This window comes from Hirundo rustica, chromosome 1 (genome assembly GCF_015227805.2).
Source record: "Hirundo rustica isolate bHirRus1 chromosome 1, bHirRus1.pri.v3, whole genome shotgun sequence".
NCBI classification, from domain to species: domain Eukaryota; kingdom Metazoa; phylum Chordata; class Aves; order Passeriformes; family Hirundinidae; genus Hirundo; species Hirundo rustica.
The window spans coordinates 96,724,645-96,744,480 of NC_053450.1; the positions used below are offsets into that span (position 1 = coordinate 96,724,645).

The window sequence follows — 19,836 nt, forward strand, 5'->3', positions numbered from 1 at the left end:
TGAATTTTGAGATGTGAAGATGGTGACTGAGAATTCAGTATGGTTTTCAGGAAAGCCAAGGAGCTTAAAAACAGCTAAGTTAAAAATCAGTGGCTTTGACTTAATCAGGCTTTTTGCTGTAGGTTTTTCACAGGTGAAGTCATTCAGATAGAAAGTGTTAGGAAAGACACTGCTGCCCCTGCTTTGGGCTCCACATGGGCAGTGTGGTAATTGCCTCTCTGCACTTCTCTAATGACAGTGATCCCTTGCACTACTTGGATATGGGAATGGGAAAACAGTGGAGCTGCCCTCTGCAGCAGACTTTACTAATTCAAGTCCTTGAAGCGTGTGAAGGGAGCTCTGGTCCACTGTGAAAGAAGGCCATTTGGGCAGAGTGCAAGTTGGCTTGCAGGATGATTGTTGCAAGCGCTTGTTTCATATGGGACTAAAAAACCCCAGATCTGAGTGTATTCTGCTTCTGAAATACATTGGTGTGGAGAGGTGTCCATGTTTGAGCAATAATACTTTGTTATGGTGCCTTGAGTTTTTTGCCTGTGAAATAGTGTGATAACTTACTACTTGAATATGTAATAGGAAGGATTATTATTATTATTATTATTATTATTATTATTATTATTATTATATTGGTCAGTTTCTTCTGTATATGCTTATGTCTGTATACATGATAACTTACCACATACACATGATAAGTGAATATTGTGTGGTAAACTGACATTTTGGATGGGACCAATAACCAAAACACCTTTGTGGTGGGTTTTCAGTATTGTGTTCCTTTGTGGAATGCTACGTACTTTCACAATCGCATCAAACTTTTTTCCCTTCATTGTTTAAAAATCAGAAAACCTCAGATGCTTATTCAGGTAGTTGTTGAATATAATTTTTGGGTGTGCAGTTCTCAAAATTATCTATAAAGCTATAATTCTACTGCAGCAGGCTGTGCCATTTTGAAACATTTCTCAAACTTGAAAACTTGATTTTGGACACCTTTTTGTGGGAAAGATACTTGATGCTAAGTAGGAAAGTACAGATACATTAAAAAAAAGTTGCAATCTAATAGCAAAGAGGATGCCCACCCCCAAAATTCCCCCAAACAAATAACTGCCCCCCGCCAAAAAAAACCCAACAAAAAGACCCCCAACCCCAAAACCTTAAGAAAATGAAAACATTCATGGCTTTCTTTAAAAGTCAGGCGACCTTTGACTCCTCTGCAGTGTGCGTGTGAAAAGGACAAATTGAATATTCATGAATGAAGGAAGACTTTGTGGTGCTGCATTTAAAGTCTTGACACCTCACTTTAGTGCCTGCTATCTCATTCCGTGTCTCCTGTCTCATTCCAGCTGTTCAGATCTGACAAGCAGCCTGCAGCTGTGACTGTTTCTCTTTCTTGGGTACCAGATCCCAAAACGTGTGCGACATTGTTCTTCTTGCTCGGCACTTGCCCATTTTAACATATTGAGTGCAAGGGGGTGTTTGTGGTGTGTGTGTGCTTACGGTGCTGCCCGGTGTGTTTGAGGAGCATGTTGGTTCACAGATAGCCAGGATTACGTGCGCCGTGTTCCCATCCTAAGTCCACAACAGCTACTGTTCATCAAGGTTTTATCTAGTAGTATGTTTCAGAGCAGCTTGTAATAGAATGAGGGGAAGTAGAAATGTGAAGAATCTTTGCAGATATCATTCTTATTTTATTTTGTCTGCTTGTCCATGAAGCAGGAGTGAGTGCAGTTCCTGCCATCCTTGAAGGCTGAGACTGGCAGGTGGGGTGTGGATTGAACTGCACCAAGTAAGCCAAAGATGGGACAGCTGACTGTGTGTGTTGTTGAAAACCATCAGGCTTGGACATTTCTGGAGAAAGGTCTGATTATTTTTATTAGAGTCAGTCAGTCTGTTTTGGAAATGAGAAATCACTAAATTTTGAGCGGAGTGAGCAGTCTGTAAAGCAGCATTGCTGTCCATTTGCTGCATGGGTGTGAGGTAGAGCCTTGCTGAGGAACACAGCTGCTCCGTGGTTCTCGTACTGCCTGCTGCTGTGTGAATAGCTGAAGAGGAATGCACACTTACGGGTGGATGGGAAAATGCCAAGACACCAACTCAGTCACAGTCCAGAACTGTTAATAAATGCAGCAGAAGAAAGATTACACAAATGTGATACAGATTTTTAGTTGTTCTTTGCAGAAAAATGGTCAAAAGTATGAGAAATTCCCTTGGCAGTTTCCAGTGTCTGCTGAGATGTGGAAGACGCTCTCCTGTGGACTGGGCTCATTAGCTGTGCTGTCACACGAGGTATGTATGCCAGCAGCCTCACCTTTTAGAAAAGGTGATGCAGAAAGGATGCTGTTGAAACCTCTGTGAAATACTAACTTTCGGCACTTTGGCACCTTTTTCATGTGTTGTGAAATTGTTTCCAGGTCATGAGGGACAAGTGCCCATAGCAATTTAATGGAATAAGTCAATTGTGTATCATGTAGATACAATGCCATCCATCTGCCAGAGGGCTGACATCCTACACTATGCTGGAGAGCAAGGGCTGAATTACAAGTTTTTCAGAGCTCTCAGTGTCCCCTCCTGATCTGCTTAAATAATTAAGGTTGTAAGGGCATTATGTGACCCAAACCCTTTCTTTTGAAGGCATTGTCAGTCTGCTGTACATGTGGATCTCTGTGTGCAAAAGTTTGGCATCATCAATCAGATGCTGTGGTGGCTGCACAGGATCTTCAGCAGCGCTGAAGGCGTGAGGTGGGTTGGTCAGCAGCAATCCTGCAGCGCTGTTTTGTTAAGAGTGTGAGTGGTACAACTAAATCTGCCTTGTATTCTTGTGCTTGTTTCCATAGACTCGTAGGCTGGTTTGGGCTGGAAGGGACCTTAAAGACCATCTAGTTCCAATCCCCTGCCATAGACAGGGACACCTTCCACTAGCAGGTTGCTCAAAGCCCCATCCAACTTGGCCATGAATGTTTTCAGGGGTGGGGCATCCACATCTTCTCTGGGCAACATGTTCCAGTGCCTCACAACCCTCACAGTAAAGAACTTCCTCCTGATACCTAATTTCTTTCTGTCTGAATCCATTCCCCCTTCTTCCTTCACTACATGCCCTTTTAAAAGGTCCTACTTCATCTTTCTTTCCACTCCTTTCACGTACTGGAAGGCCACAAATACACCACCCATAAGCTGAACAATCCTCTCAGTCTTTCCTTGTAGAAGAGGTGCTGCATGCCTCTGATCCTTTTGGTGACCCTCTTCATTTTGGAATAAGAATTTATTTTAAGGTAGCTGTCTGGACTGAACTTAGTGATATTAACTAATGCTGTGAAAAGTGAAAGTCTGTTACTTGAAAGAAAAGCTGCTGGGCAGCATTGGTGCAGAGAAGAACCAGTATTGTACGTAAAGAACTTGAGTGGTGGGACTTCATACAACAGCATCATGATTTATAAACTCATGGATAAAGGTAGCCCACTGGTGTTCCAGGCCAGGGATAGCCTTGGTGCAAATGGAGGGTGATGTGTGACCACATGTGTGTTCTGTGAGGGATCGTGCAGACCCAGTGCTGGGGCCGGGGCTGTGAGATTGAGAAGGATCGAGTGTGATTGGAGGACATTTTTGGGTTGAACTTCAGCTGAGGGGAGGTGCGTGAGGTGGCTGCTCTGGGTACAAAGGGACTGCCACCCACCAGCACAGCCCAGTGCTGGGCAGTCTCTGTAGGAGCCTGCCAAGTCCTGCAAAAATTTATGTCCTGGGAGCAGACCAAAAGCCCAGTTAACAGGGTGGGACTCCTGCTGGGTCAGAGCATGGAATGGCGTTTGGAAGTGGAGTGGCTGCTGCCTGTTAAATGCTGCACCAGGAACGGCTGCTGTATGTGAATTCCCAAAACACCTCTCTGTGAGGGCAGTGGCTGTGCCTTGCACTCTGCAGTTTCTTTGTAAAGGCCTGGGTTTTGCCGAAGGTGGCTTTGACCAGGTCCCTGCAGGAGTGAGGAGTGTGAAGAGGATCTTGGAGTCTCTGGATGCTGGGGTGCTGTGGGAGTGGGGTTTGGGGAGCCTCTCCAGAGCCCCTCTGATCATGAGACCACGCTGGTGCTGCTGCACCAAAGAGGCTGGGGCTGGCAGGCCCGTGGAGTGTTGGACAGAGCAAAGGTCCATCTCATAAGTGACACTTCTGCCACTGGATTCTTCAGACACCATTTTTGTTCTTTAACAGATGAATTAGCTTGGCCTGGAGGCTTTCTAATAAAAATTGTTCAACTAAGAAATAAAATGTCAAGTATTTCTAAAATAAAATATTTTTAAAATAGTATAGATACTAAAAAAATTGCACATACTGTTCTGAATGCTTTCATTTTGGAGAAGGGGAGGGAACGAGAACAACAGCAGCAGCAAAGACCTCTTACTAGTGCAAGGCTCTTGTGGAAACAGAACTTAGCAAAATATGATATATTAATAGAAAAAAAAAAATTTCTCAGAGCAGATGCTTCCTACTGTTTCTGTTGCCCTAAGATGCATGTTCCTTTGGGGTCAACTGTCACAGAAATACCCAAAACATTGAAATACCCCACAATCTGCAATTTGTCTAGTTTTGGAGTAGGTGGAAGAGAAATTAAGTGGCAGATTTCTGTTACTTGCACTCTGTGGTTGAGCATTGTTAGATCTGGTTGTGGGTTTACTGGAGTATTTGTGTCATGCTGAGGAACACAGATTTCGCTTTGGCCATAAATCCTTTAAATACAGTGACATTACTATTAGATGTTTAGCTGGTGGGCCCAGTTCCCTGTTCCCGCTCTGTGGGTGGGAGGAGGTGGATTCTTAAGGATATAGGAAGGCAAAAATTTAGACAGGCAGCTTTAGACAAAAGAATTCACAAACCCTATAAGCAGACCCAGCCAAGGGCAGAGGAATGAATTGGGCTTGGAAATACTCTGTTGGTGAGAAGTCCTGTGAAGGGTGATAAACCCTGCAAGCAGGCATTACTGGGGTTTTCCTTTTTTTTTTTTTTTTTTTCCCCTTCTCACTTTCATCCATACTGCTAATTAAAAATACACAATTTTCCTATTCTGCTTTGTATGGTAAGTCAGCTGCAAGGGAGAAGCAGAGCATCAGGGTCAGGCATCAGTCAAGGCTCAGCCCAAAAGCACCCCTGCCTCAGTTTACCTCCTTTTTCTTTTCAATGAGAGATTATATACATTGTGCCTGGGTGGTCACACATCAAGCAAACCAGTATTGCTCTAATTGGAGAGAGGGGCCCTGTGGTGGTCACAGGGTGGTCACTGTGCCCTGATGGTCATTGCTGGGGAGAGGATGGCCGTGTGGTGGACTGGAGGTGGGTCCTGTCTGTGCCTTGGACTACTCGCTGGTTTTCCCAGTTCTCCCCTTGTGGAGGCCCCTGCTTAAAAATGGGGCTGACATCTACTGCTAGTTGTTTGGATATTAATGTACTCATTTACTTTTCCCTCCTCTTCTGAATTAAGACAATAATGCTGAATTTACTGTTGATTATGATAATATCAAGTCTGCACAGGAGTTCTTTGAACTATCTGGGTTTTCTTAAATAATCTTCAAAATAGGAATTTCTTTGTTCACAAGCACTGAAACCTTGAGAGTGTGTCTGTGTATGTGCCTGTGTCTGATTCATCCCTGAAGTACCCAGTTAAATGAACTTTTTTGATTGCTGGTGACAAAAGTTATGGTTGTGGGTTTGACTCATTTCCATGCCAACAATTTAATACATTCATACATGTCCTTGATGTCAAGTATCCTTCTCAACTGGAGAATTACATTCTTGGGGCAGCCCTGGTAATGTTTTGGTAGGCATCTGCAGGAGGAAATAAATTTACATAAAGGAAGAGATACTTAAGCCTGTGCAGATTTGATCTTGAGAATGAAGTGACACAGAAAATAGAACTGAAGTTGCAGGAAAGTGTTAGCTTTAAACAAAAACAACTGAAAAATAAAAATCACAAGGCAGCTGCATTCCTTCTAAATCAAAAGCAGCTGAAATGTAATTTCCTTTGTGCTGTGATGCCACCTGTGGGATTTCTATGGGGAACACAACTCTGGCCACAGTGTTTAGATTTTTAATCTTATTTTAAAACCACAAGAGCCCGATATCCTCCCGAGTTTGTGAAAACAAATATTTCCCACTCTGTACTTAGCTATTTCTGCACTGAATTTCAGGAAAATTGAATTTCTCAGAAACTTTGGTGTCAGCAGTTACAGACCTGAGCCCAACACCTCATATACTTCTGGTCCACAGAGGCATTTCTAAAATGCTTAGTTCTGGTGGTAGGAAACTTCTCTTCTGTTAAAAATCAGAGCATCAAAGGATGGCACATCCATGCTGCCAATGCTTTTAACTCCACCTGGATCAGTTCATGCCTGATGGACAGCACTGCTGTACAAAAGAAACTTGAGTGAACTATTCAGTTTGGGAAACTTGGCACTGAGAACAAGCACTGAACAATTTTTTTATTGCAGAATGTGGTTTAGTGGTCAGTCTGCTTATAATTGTGTGGATTTGCTATTTATTTACTCCTTGAGTGCAAGGGTGCTGCTTCTGACTAAGTAACAGAAAATGAACATAAGATGTGATGGCTCATGGGTGACAAAGTAATGGTTAACCTTTTGTGCGTCTGTGCTGCACCTGCCCTCAATGCAGCAACAATGATGTGAAAAGTTCAAAGAGCATTTCCGAGGCTCTGGCCCTTGCTAACATCCGTGTTTGTCTCTGAAGTTTTTTAAACAGTTGCCAAGAGAAACTTCTCCACATGAACATAACAGATGCTTGATACCGGATTGTAATCAAGCCTTTGCATATTTTTGAGTGTGCTTAAACTTGACTAAAAATCCTTCTCAGAATAATGAAAAGCATCTCAGTTCCAAGTATCACTGATACTACAATCTGGACTGTTTGCTGCTTTGCCATTACTGACCTGGGAGAAGGGTAACTCAGCTCCCCTCCACAGGCCACAGCTGCCTGTTCTGTTCCCAAGCTGTGGTCACAGCACATCCTTATTACATCACTTCTGGATGGAAATAGTTTCCATCTCTCTTTCCTGCTAGTCTATGATAAGCTTTCTGTTACATGGTTTCATTCCTCATGACTCTTTCTGCCTGTATAGTTTCTCCTGTTGAAACCTTCTAAAGCCAGGAAGGAAAATATGATAGACTTAATTTTTTTCTACTTTGGAAATGTGTATTTGCATTTCTCATATCTCTTTTGATTCATCTGGGCCTTGAGTGAGGTCTTAAAGCTGTGGTGCGGGGACACAGTAAGTCCTGCATTAAGGATATGAGCAGCACTTCAGAATGTACTGAGCCATGAGAAGGTGCTGATACAGAGTTTATGTTGCCTCTTCAAGCCTGTTAAAGAAGCAAAACGCACAACCTGCCATATTCAAGACATGCACAGGGAATGTGTGTATGAAAGCGTTTGTTTCCCAGCATGAAAGCCAGTTGGGCTGCTTTGTTGTATCTTGTTTTCTGGCAAGGATCTGTCCCTGCTTCTAATCTGGATGAAGCTGGTGGTGCCCACAGCCACTGCTAATGACAATACAGCCATAGCCTTGTTGGCAGCAGCTCAGTTGCTGCATGGAATTAATGGCAAATATTTAAACTTTGTTATGCCAGAGGTCCCGAACATGATGCAGCGGTTGGGTGTTGATGCCTGCTCCTGACTCATGCCAGCAACTACTCTGGTACTTGGAAGCTGCTCTTACTGCCCTGAGCAGGAACGACCAGAGTGAAAAGACCAGAGGGAACTCAGAGGAAAATGAGCTCCTGCAGCTGAGTGCACTTGAGAATGAAACCATCCAAAGTTACCTTTTTAACCTTTTTGTATGCTTATAGCCAGACAACCTTGTGTATAAATTATGTAATAAGTCAGTGTCATCCTGCATATTTGATTGCCATTTGTACTTGAAATTCAAATCTAAAAGTATTAACCCCTCATATATGGATTCTTGACTAAAATAAATTGCTAAATTCTCTACAATGGCCAAATGTGCTCTTCCTGAAGAGGCTGATATGGAGCCTGATACAGAGCACTCTGATATAAATATATTTATATGCATATATATGTGTGTTATGTGTATACATGCATATATGTACATATGCATATATCTTTATTTATATTTACTGAATGTTGGTCCTGCTGCTGCAGCTTAAAATTTGGCTAAAAAGTAAATTGATACACCAAGCAGTCAGTAGTAACAATCCATCCACTCCTTCCACCGTCAGCAAACAGTGCAGAATCACAGAACACCAAGCTGAAGAGCAGGCTTTAATTTGAAACCTCCCCCATTAGCACTGGTGAGAACTTCTGTTCTGCTGTATATAATAACCCACTGACTGAATCATTTAACCCCCTAGGACTATTCAGCACTGTTGGAGAGAGAGGAATGCTGGCTTAGAAGGAGTCAGAACTGGATAAAACAGATGGAAAGCTTTTGTATATATTGCAGCTCATGCTGAGAACTGAGCACAAAGACGCAAATTGAGAAGCCTTGCCAAGGACAAGAGAAGGCATTTGGAAAAACACAGGGGTGGCTCTTTACAGCAAGAAGCTATGGAATTATGAAGGAGTATCAGAATTACAGAGGCATCAACACCCTTTGACTCAGGTTGCTCTCCTTACTGGACCTGACCAAATGAAACAGAATCCAGCTTTGAGGAAGGCAAATCAGACAATACTTTGGGGGGAAGAATAGATTTATTCTGTTTAAAGAAAGGACTGAGATCTAATTAACAGTTATGTATTACTACAAGGTCAAAAGTAATTCATAAGTTCACAGAGGCAGCTTTTTGTTATAATTTCTCATTAAAAAAAAAATTCAGACTTATAGAAGTAAATTCACTGTATATTCTATTCCACCGAAAGTATGTTTTTAAAGCTCTTTACTAAGTTTTCCAGTGTGGTACATCTATCTATACACATGTATGTATAAATATATATATTTATTTTTTTTCTTAACACATTTATAATTCCTTTCTTTTTACTAGGCATCAGATTTGCTTCAGCTAAATGCTAGGCAAGCTAACAGGCTGCACAGTGAAGAGATATTTGCTAATGATTTGTAAAAAATAAACAATATGAATTGTTTAAGTTTCTGGGGCTATCATCTGAGTAATTTCAGTTCAAAAAGCTTTTCAAAAGTGCATCCATTCTATTTCTGTGTCCAAGTCTAATGAATCCACATAACAAATTTCAGAAACAGATGGATTATCAACATACTCAAGTTTTTTGTTTCAAGGCTTGGATAATTATGTGCATGAGTCTTCCTCAAGGTATGTGGTAAGAACACTTTCACCCTTGAGAGCCCCTTGACATCTCTTTGGGAACATTATCTGTGTGAGTCATGTATGTATGTTAGTGAAGTTAGTTTTAAGTGCTTATTCTGAGAGAGAAAGGAAAAGATATGCAATGTTTCTGAATCCATAAAATTACATGCATTCTACAAAAGGACACAAGACACAAGTGTTTATTAAAATAAAAAGCTTTAATGCTTTTGCATTTAAAAGATTTAGCATAAAATGATTGCTACAAACGTGCTACAACATACATGTTCAAAAAGTTTTCAGTGCTTTCTTTCAAAGATCAGCATTTTGGCAAAATAAGTTTTTCTGTATATACTTCAAAACTTGGCTATCATAATACTGATATAAAATACTTCATGTAGAGTATAGTCAGGTGCATAAAATACAGTAAGTAATAAAACATACTGTTTGTATAAACATTTAAAGTATAAATTTCTTTAGATAACATGCAAATACTGCAATATTTTAAATGGCACTTAAATATAGATACTGAGATTCTTTATAATTTTGCATCCAATATGAGATTCTGAAATGTACAAAACTATAAAAAGAACACATCTCTTCACTGAAGTCAGGTACTAGCATAGAGCTTGATTGTCATTTTACAAGCAGTGAGCCAGAAGTCCTGCAAGTCTTCATTAGTCCAAGGAAAGATGTCTACTGAAATAGACCCAGGGCTAGTTAGTTTTCTTCATAATAAAATATGAAAGTATATTTACATGAGAACAAACTCTTAAATTTTTGGTAAGATAACTAAGTAGCAGCAATCTGTTTCTTCCAAAAATGATATTTAAAATAGGTGCATGCTTTTGTTGTCAGTGATATGCATCTGAAAATATAAAAATAGCATTCTTCAGTAAACTCAAAACACTGTTTAGGTCATTGCTGAAAAAACCCTGTAAGATCCCTTCTCCTCAAAATCATAAATCCGTAATGCCAGAACCTTCCAGAGCATATTTATTTTTCCAAGATCCATGGAAAACAATCTAATTGTGCTGAAATAGTAATCTGACTAGTTATGAACAAGAGAATCATCTTTTCACATTATTCAAATACTTTCAGTCCTTCATTGAAAAATGTAAGTTCATTGAATCTTGTATGTGTTTTGTTTCCTGCTCAGTGACCTCCAAATGTCCTTCACAATACAAATGCCACAATGCTCCTGCATATTTCCCAAGCAGTTACATGTAGCATGTCAGTGCTGATGCCAAGGTGAATAGAAGGCTTATGAACGGGGATGTCAGAGCAGGCACCACTTGAGCAGAAGCAGAAGAAATGCTAAAGGAAACTTGTACTTGAGATGCAATTAGAGCTGACAGTGGCACATGTGATGCTAATGTTGGGCTGTCTGAGTTGATCAAGGACTCGATCTTTTCTGCTTCTTTATTGCAGGCTTCAATCTAAAGGATAAAAAAAAGTTACTGTTTCTCTTCTTACCATGTAAAATGCCAATGCAAAAATATTCCCATTAGCACATAAGATTTAGATACTTTTGGGGAGTACTAGGAAAATAGATCAGATGTCTCATCATAGACTTTGGTACTATGAAAACTCCTGTGGAAGTCCTGAGTAGTAGAAAAGGAAAAGGAAGGAAACTGGAAACTGTATACAAGTTATCGTGGGGTGATGTGTTTTGAATGTTGATGCAAAAAAGCCCACATTGAATTATCACTTATGAAAGTGCCTCTAAAACTGAGGACTTCCTTCCCGATTAAACAACTTATTTCCTTGAAGTCTGCAACAGTGGAAAAATCAAGATTTTCTCCTTCCTGGGCTTTTTCTTCCAAATCAGAGAAAACTGGTTTCACTTATGGGAAAGGGAGAAAAGAATGGAAGTAATAGAACCGGAGAAACTGCAGGTTTCCATTCCCCCACTGGCATGATGATATTAATGAATTTCTGTTAGGAAATTAATTTCTTCCACTTCACTTTCTGCTGCATCTCAGAAAGGAATATAGTAATACCTCTCTTTAAAAGCACTGGAAGCTGTCTCTGGTGAAGTTTAAATTTGACAAACTTAACATCTGGAGGTCCAAAGCTTGGAAAGTTGAGGAGTGTCTAGCTCAGCAATAGGTGCAAACCAGGTAAGCAGTGGTAGCCTCTGATTTCAGAGTCCTCCTCCCCCCAGGAATCTGACAGCACCTGCTGCAGATGGAGTGAGAGCTGACCAGGCATAATAACATCATCTACCTGCAATGGTTTGGGGTTCTGATCCACAGGAATGATGAGAATCACAATTTCTGATTCTATGCTTAAGTATCCAAACACATCACACTGTGGCACTGACACATGCAGGCGGATTTTTTCAAGTATGTCAAGTACTGTTATCGGCTTTTTATTTGTTACCTGGAAGAAAACAAAGAACTCTGCGGATAATGTGATATTACGGAAAATTCTCCTCCTCAGTTTTAATAATGTTACGTGTTTCTGTTTTCAGAAAATGTGTTTCAGCCATTAAACTACTCAGTTCTAAACTCTACTCCAAATGCTAGCAAAAGACCTAAAGGATTCATTCTTTCTAAAACATCATTCTAAGAAATGATTCACTGATCAAAAGGAAGGAAGGCGGAAAAATTTTTACTTCTTAAATTAACCATGGTTTTGATATGAGTTCTCCTTCATGGTTAGCGCGTCTATGTATCATATACCACAAAATAATGTGAATGGTTATCTGTTACAGTGGTTTGCACTTCCACACTGGGAAACAAAGAGGCAGAACAGCCCTAGATTTATGGAACTGTCCAGTATTTGAAGCAGTTTCTTCTTACATGAACCAGCTCTTTGAACTAGAAGAGGCAGACATTACAATCCAGGTATCAGGGTGCTTAGCAGGTGAGAGTAGTTATCAATAACTACTTGAATAAGACCAATAAATTTCTTTAACTAGAATGCCTTCTTCTAACAGAAACTAAAAATTCTTCCTCACGGTCACATTTTGTAATGTATGAACTGAGAAGCTGCAGTAGCCACTGTGTCCTGGATACCATTAGAGGTGACAACTGGACAGCACTCCAGGATGCAGTCATGACCCAACAGACACTGTTACCCAGCAAAATTGGTCAACAGACACACAGAGCACCTACAAACACATAATTTCTGACAGGAAAGCCGTAGAATCATAGATGCTGTTCCTATATAATTTGTCTGCACAAGTCATATAAACTGCAAACCTGAGTCTGCTTGTTTGTGCCTACTGTAATTCTGTTTTGCTTTGCACTCTAATTCAATTTATGACTCAGATAAAGAAATGAAGTGTAAGCAGTATAAGGGAAAAAACCACCCGACAATCACAAGTAACAACTTAAAAATAAGGGCTTTTATAACATGTCAACCTTTCAGGAAGAAGTGCACTGTAACATGACTTTTCATATACCATTTAACATTAGGCATGATTGAACTGTTTACCCTTGCAAAATTATCCAGCTTGTCTTTGTCATATAAGATTCTCAGCATTCCAGCACATAGGGGACAGCAGGCTCCTAGGTGAATTAAAGAAATCTCAGTAATAAAAACAAGTAGTCTTTTCACTTTTAAGTAAGCAAGAGCCAAAATTTGAATATTAACTGAGAATGAAAATAGCAAAATTACAAAAGCAAATGTTTCAATTTGACAGCAGAGTTGCACATTTCTAATACTTTTTTAAGATTTAAAACATAATGCAAAATCAGTCACCTTTCAACACACATTTACTACTATCAGAATGAAGCAACAAGATGAATTTTCATTCGTTTTAAGATCCTTCATTACGTAAGCTAAAAACTGGAGACACTATGTGTACCACAAGCCAAGATTTTGTATGGAGGCATGCATATTAACTACAGAAATTATGGATTTCAAGAGCTGATACAGCTAGGACATGACAGAAGCATTTATGCACATTGCAGGCATTAATTTCTGCAGTTGCACCATGCTCGAGCTTAAAATCTTTAGATAATAAGGGAGAAGTGCTTGTCTGACAGATACAGCATTTCTCCTACTGTTTTTCCTCACCATGTCAGAAACCAAAGGGATAATATTTCAACTTCCTATCCATGCCTGTGTATTTAATCTCCAACTTATATGTAATTCAGATGCAGAGAGTGATGTTTACAGTACTAAATGTTATTACAAAGCATCAAGACCCTTTTTCAAAGGGGGTGAGAAAGGAGAAAAATTAATGAAACTCTTGTTTAAAGAACAAAGCTTTTCTTGCTCTGTGTGTTACCTGTGATTAGTTGTTGTTTCATAAAGAAAGCACTTGTGAACACAATAAAAAACTGGTTCAAACCAGCAACTGCAGAACTACTCCTGATGTCTTCCACAGTACTGTGAATACATACGGTATTTTGCTCTGTCTTCTAACTAAATACCATCTTGTCCTTCTGGAACTCTATACTGATGACAGCTCAGCATTCCGCTGTGGTATCTGTCCTGCCACTTCTGAAAAATTACTGGATTCCTAGAAGCATCCTACCCTGGACACCACAGACCTCATTCATTTCTCCCAAACCCAGCTGCCAGTCTCTAAAATACTGAAAGGAGCATGCCTCCTAAAGCCACAGCCTTTCCAGTTCAGGTTTACTTATCTTAGTCCTGATACTGGCTTGTTCTAGCCCTAAGTAGAGTCATTACTTTATGCTTTCTGTTAATATAACATTTTAAAGCCTATGTTTTGTTCCAAGTATTGCCCTATTTATACCCAGAGCCAGGAGAACTCTCTCGTCCCTGCAGTGAGCTGCCCCACCTGGCGCAAGGAGCGGTTTGCAGCCCATGGCAGAGAGCCGGGGACACTGGACGAAGGCACACTCGGAGTGGAAGCCGTTGTTGGAGAGCACGCCCACAGCCTGGCAGTGCCCGTGGTAGTCCACGGCCACGCGCTGGGCGTAGGCGGCACAGACGCTGCCGTAGGTCTGTCCGTCGTGCCCGCACATGGGCTCCGCCGACCTGCAGAATGGCTGGAACACACAGCAGCCCTGAAACATCACTTCAGCCCTGCTGCACAAACTTCCAAGTAGTTTCAACATGAGGAAACCCAAAATGAATGGGAATTCACTGCTAATATTGTCAAACCTTTGAAAAGGTAGGAAATCCAGAGGAAATAACCTGCCAGTTTATGAATGGGCCATAAATGAAAAGGGTAAGTACTTCAAGAAGGTGACAGAGTCTGAGAAATGCACGGTAAAATATATTTCAGAAACCAAATACTCTTCTTCTGTCCTAATGCTTAAATAAAATGACCATATTTAAATTAACTTATTAAATCAACTAAAATCATTATAGTTTCATTATACCCTAAAATAGTCTACTAATAAAATTAATTTTAAACAACTCATTAGTAAGTTATTAGTTCATCTTAGTGTGGTTTTGTGTGCTTAAAATTTAGTGTGTGTGCACATGTATTTCTAACATGATTCTGTATTTTTATATATCATGTATTTACCTATATTACTTATATTTGTCTATGTGTTACTGTAAGGTGACAAAAGCAGCTTGTCTAACACCACCATAGAAAGTGGTGGGATGCAAAAACTAAACCTAATTTTAATCCTTCTCAAGGATTAATATGAAGACTAATCCAATGCAGACTAACTAGAAAATCATTACAGACTGCTTAGTCTGTAAATAGATCCTGAGCAATGAACTTGGTAAGCCTGGGGTACAATCACACAAAAAGCTAAAGACTTTCTATGACTGGGTATTATTTTATATTTTAACAAGTTAAAATTGGTAAGAATTAGCATTTAAGTAACCAAGGAACTGCACTAATTACTGCAAACACACCTCAGTGTGCAAGCTTTAATAGCATATAAGGAAAGATATAAATATCAAGAGTATTACACCCAAGACAGCATAAGTGGAGCTTTTGATTGCCTTTGAGGCAACTGTTAACTAAAGCAGAGAAACACCTGACAAAATTCTGAAAGTTGTGAGATTATTTTTTATACTAGTTAAAATTAAAAATTCTAAATTACTACTTTCCATTAGAACATTTTATAAGCGATAAACCCCCAAAAGAAAACTTAAAAACGACCCAAACAAACAAACAATATTGAAAAAAAGAAAAAGAAAAATTGTTAAGTTGAACACCAAGAAACAAAGAAGATTTGATACATATTGCTAGAAAAACTTCCTACCTGGCATGGTCCTCGGTATGCCAAACTTTTTCCTTTTTGGTACAAAGTACACAAGTTAGTGTATTCCAGGTTGTCTGTGTCACAAACAGGATCCCGTGTCTGGTCACAGTTTAACTGCCTTGGCACACATTCATGCTGGCTGCATTCAAACTTCTCAAAACTGGTCAAGCAAACTTGTTTCTTTGGTATGCACCTGCAGAAAGTCATAATAATTTCATGTCATGTAAGGGGGGTTTTTTAAGTCTTAAAATATTGAGGGAAAATATTTTCAGTGAAATTTTCTCCAGTGCTTTAGAGCTAACTGTGGTTCAGTAGAGCTGCAGGAAATACAAGTGATAAAACACTCTGAATAGCCCGTTTCAGATCTCATCAACAAACCTGGAACAGTTTCACACCACGTTTACTCAATGTATGTCAACACAACTACAGTTTCCACTAACATTTATCTTTCACCAAGTATTTTTCAATGGATTATTTTCAAAGGCTTGGATAAACTTCCTCCCTACTCCTGTCCTTCATTTTGTAAAGGAATATTTAAGAACAGCTAGGCTAGAGAAAACATGGAAACAGCAAGAAAAAAAGAGTCTATTGCAGAGGTCTAGTCTCACCCTTCTCTGAGGAAGGGGTGAAAACAAGACCCACAAGATTATATGCTTTCAATTACAAATATCTAATTGGATTCTAGCTTTGGAGGTTCAGAATATTGTACGACATCCCATCTAGAGGATGACTGCAAACAAGCAGAAAAATCTTGTGTTTACATTTTCTTGGGATCCTGCATCTCTGCAGCCTTCACTGACAAGTACAGACAGAAAAACAGCACAAATTCTTTTCCCTTTATATTAAACATGTACCTTCTATGATCTTATCTGCAAAACATTTGGCACAGGCCCTGCAAGGCATCCATCTGCTAGAGAAATGCCAGCCAATGCAGTCTGCTGAACAGGCTGATGAAAGGTCTCATGGCCTCTCTGGACAACCCCCTCCTTCCATAAATACAGCAGTACTGCCACCACTGGATAATGCACAATATGTCCTTATTCTCTCTGAGTGCTGCACTCCCATGCATTACAGACATGCCTTTGATATTAGGGAAGGCTCGGAAATTCTGAGATTTAAACACTTCACAAGTGGAATGTAAGATCCTAAATAGATTTCGAGTGCATTGGGAATTTTTAGATGAGCATGTTCAGTTTGGGCTACATTATCAAATGGACCCAGAAAAATGTATTGTGTACGGTCCTTTACTGGAACTACAAGTTGAGGTTCTAAGCATAATGGTATTTTGAAAAACTGGAAAGCTTCTATGTACTCTCCAAATTTCAAACATAAAAAGTAAAAAAATGTTTATCCACAATGCAGCTTTGAAATTCCAATTTTGAATGCCATTGTGGCTGTAACAGCTACAAAACTACAGTGTTTTCTCAGTATTTTTCTGCATCATGGCATTTTAAGTGCAGAAAAAGGAAAAAAACCCTAAAATTGCTACAGTCAGCTTTCATGAGAGCACAATATTACACAACTTATTTTGATGGCTTTCTTTCAAAACAGAAAAATGCATTAACTCAAAGGAGACTGTAGTATTACACAACTCTGAGAAAACTGAAGACAGAGACCAATATTGTGAGCCACATACTTTGATCTCTGTAAGATAGGTCAGATTTTTTTTGCCTGACACTAGTACAAAGCGTATTTTTGTTTTAATGTACTGTCTATGCAGATTTTGCTTTTCTTGATATTGAAAAACGAGATTGTATGGTACAGTTTTCACAAGATTTCAGTCTAGGAAAAAGAAGGGTGATTGATATTTTCCTATTTTAGAGACAAAAGCACAGATTACTTGACTGAATAAGCAAGACTGACTCCACGTCTTGAATTCAGACGTGTAAACTAGTAAAAGGTGTGAAACAAAGTAGTAAAATGACAAGTACTGCCATTTTTGACAAAATCTGATTATCCCACTTTTGTGGGAGCTGAACTGAGATCTGTATAATGAATTTAGCTGACATAGCACTACAAAAATGGAACCAAGAACTGGCAATTTTTACAGTCCAATATTATTATGATAAATAAAAAGCAGCTACTTTTATTGGAATAGCCCCAAAGTAGAACGTTACAATATGCAACACATGTAAATCTGCCTTATGAGTGGACAAAGCCAAAGAAAAGCTGAAAAATGTTCTGCTTTTACCTTTGATTTTTAGTACAAGGGTTTGGCTTGCAAGGATCCTTGGAAATACATGATCCAAATTCAAACTGGTTGTCCTGAAGCCCAACGCAGCGAGCTATGCATGCGCTGGGATATGTGCGCCCGTTCTGGCCACAGACTGGGACAAACTGGTCCACACAGTTACAGGGCAAACCTGCAAGAGCAACACACACAACAGGGGCTGGGTGCACAATCATTTTTCATGACACATGATACAAAAAGGTGTCTCTGCCTTCAGCCCTTTCCTCCCACCTGTCAGTTAGCAATGCTGGAGCACACAGGTACTTAGAAGGAGCTTAGAGGGGAAGTTTGCATCCTGCCTCTTTGCTCATTCTACTCAGCTTTCTCCATTTTCCCCCTAAACTCCTTATCTCTCATCCCTAGTACACCCTGTCTCTACTTATTTTTATGTATTATTGAGGTTTTATTTTTCAGTATTGATTTTCTTTTTTAAAGTATGTGCTTTTCCTACAGCGCAGGTTGGACATGAGAAAAAGAAATAGCTAAAAATCAAAGTAATACAAATTACTGGGTGTTCTCCTTTAATACTGTAGAAAGGATTTAGTTGATAATCCCTGCTCTAAAAAGACTCAACTCACAGTTTCCATGGTTTGGAAAGTTTACCTGTAAACTTCCGACGTTCATCCTCTGAGCTGTGCTCAGTTAGACACTGACGTGTAGAACAAATCAAGTTTCCAGCAAAACAGGAACAGACATTGCAATCTATATTAAAGGATGTTCCATGGCCTTAAAATAAATTAAGTGAATACATACAATTAATGTAAATACACCAGAAGATGACATATTCATATGCACTACATAGATACTACATTCTCATTAATTGTTTCAGTAATTTCCCTTTTCAAATTTTGCTTTATTCTCTTAAAAGAAAAGTCTGTTCACATGTGGTTTCGATTAATTAATTAACCACAGAAGCAAGCACTTTGTCCTTTCAAAGCCTGTATAAATTAGGTTTTCCATTTGGTTTTTTTAAGAACAATAACTTCTGGCAAGCAAGTTTCATGTTTTCTTAAAGGTAATGTGTTGCCATATTCTATTAGCCTTCTGATATATTTATACTTCTGTAGTGTAGTTTCTCACGCTTATAACATTAACAAAGAGTTGTTTTTCATGCTCCTCTCTGATGAAGGAGAATTGATTGACTTCTAGCCTGACCAGTGGGATGGAGAGGTAGTAACCTTGTTCTCCAATCCCTGGTTATTGTCCAGAATCTATATAAACGAGGTAATCAAAATAAAGTAGCCTTCTTTTGTTCTGGACAACTTGAGTATGAGTATCTTTTCTCTTCGTGTCCTCTAGTGACAGTAAAGCTTTTATAAAGACACATTCTTCTAAATTAAATTTACATAATACTCCTAAACTTTTAGTCTTACATGCATAGCATAACTTGTATGTGTTTGTCAAGAGGTAAAAGTGCCAATGCTTCATTCCAGCCTTCATTAGATTGGAATGTATTTTAAAAGTTAGTAACATTTTTACACTTGAATCTAAGAATCAAGTTGCAAACTTAGGGGATTTTTCTTCAATTAAGCAACTCCATTTAGGTTTTCTGAACTGTCCATATGACTGCCCTTCACTGTGATGTACTTTTTGTATCAAATCAATTGATGTTGCTGACAGACTCTGATCTATCCATAACCAAACTGTTATCAAATACTACCAACAAATACACAGCTCCTGAGGAAAACATAATAGTAATCGTGCCTTAGAAAATAAGGCAATTCCCTCTAATCTCTTTTCAAATGGTTGAGATTGAGAATTAGAACTTTTAAGAGAATATTACATAGGCACAAGGAAACCCCTCAGCACTGGAGCAATTCAGAAGAGATGCTCAGAGACAAATGAAGGCAGAACAAGAGAGGGTAGGAGAGAAAGTCTCTGTATCACAAAAAGCTCTCTATACCACAGTACTACTCAAAGGACCAAGGAATTTGCCAGCAGGGAAGAAGAAAAGCTGAAATGGTAATGCCAAACACAGGATCTCAGGTGAAGCTTCAGAGTACCTGACTTAGGATCCACCTGAAAACTGTGCAGGGCTACTGTCTTTCACTGTCAGAGTGCACAGAGCAACCTCTCCTCATCAGTAATCATTTAACTGGCTGGAGTCAACTCACAACACAAAAACCCAGCACCATTCAAAACATTCAGGGTTGTTTTCTTTATAGAGAATAGTTTTAAAAACACAGTTCAGATT

The 19,836-nt window shown here is 39.4% G+C and overlaps 1 protein-coding gene across 4 annotated transcripts in view; it reads right to left on the bottom strand.

Annotated features, from left to right (window-relative positions):
• Positions 1 to 9,462: 9,462 nt before the first annotated feature.
• Positions 9,463 to 19,836, bottom strand: part of RECK (reversion inducing cysteine rich protein with kazal motifs) — a 50,475-nt gene continuing 40,101 nt past the window's right edge. For all 4 annotated transcript variants that reach the window (XM_040073162.1, XM_040073154.1, XM_040073179.2 and 1 more), the window contains 7 exons: positions 18,246 to 18,368; positions 17,604 to 17,775; positions 15,413 to 15,605; positions 14,023 to 14,233; positions 12,705 to 12,778; positions 11,490 to 11,645; positions 9,463 to 10,699 (listed from right to left, as the gene is read on the bottom strand). In XM_040073162.1, coding sequence (XP_039929096.1) covers positions 10,481 to 10,699; positions 11,490 to 11,645; positions 12,705 to 12,778; positions 14,023 to 14,233; positions 15,413 to 15,605; positions 17,604 to 17,775; positions 18,246 to 18,368 — 1,148 coding nt within the window. In that variant the 3' untranslated portion in view covers positions 9,463 to 10,480. The remainder of the gene's footprint in view (positions 10,700 to 11,489; positions 11,646 to 12,704; positions 12,779 to 14,022; positions 14,234 to 15,412; positions 15,606 to 17,603; positions 17,776 to 18,245; positions 18,369 to 19,836) is intronic.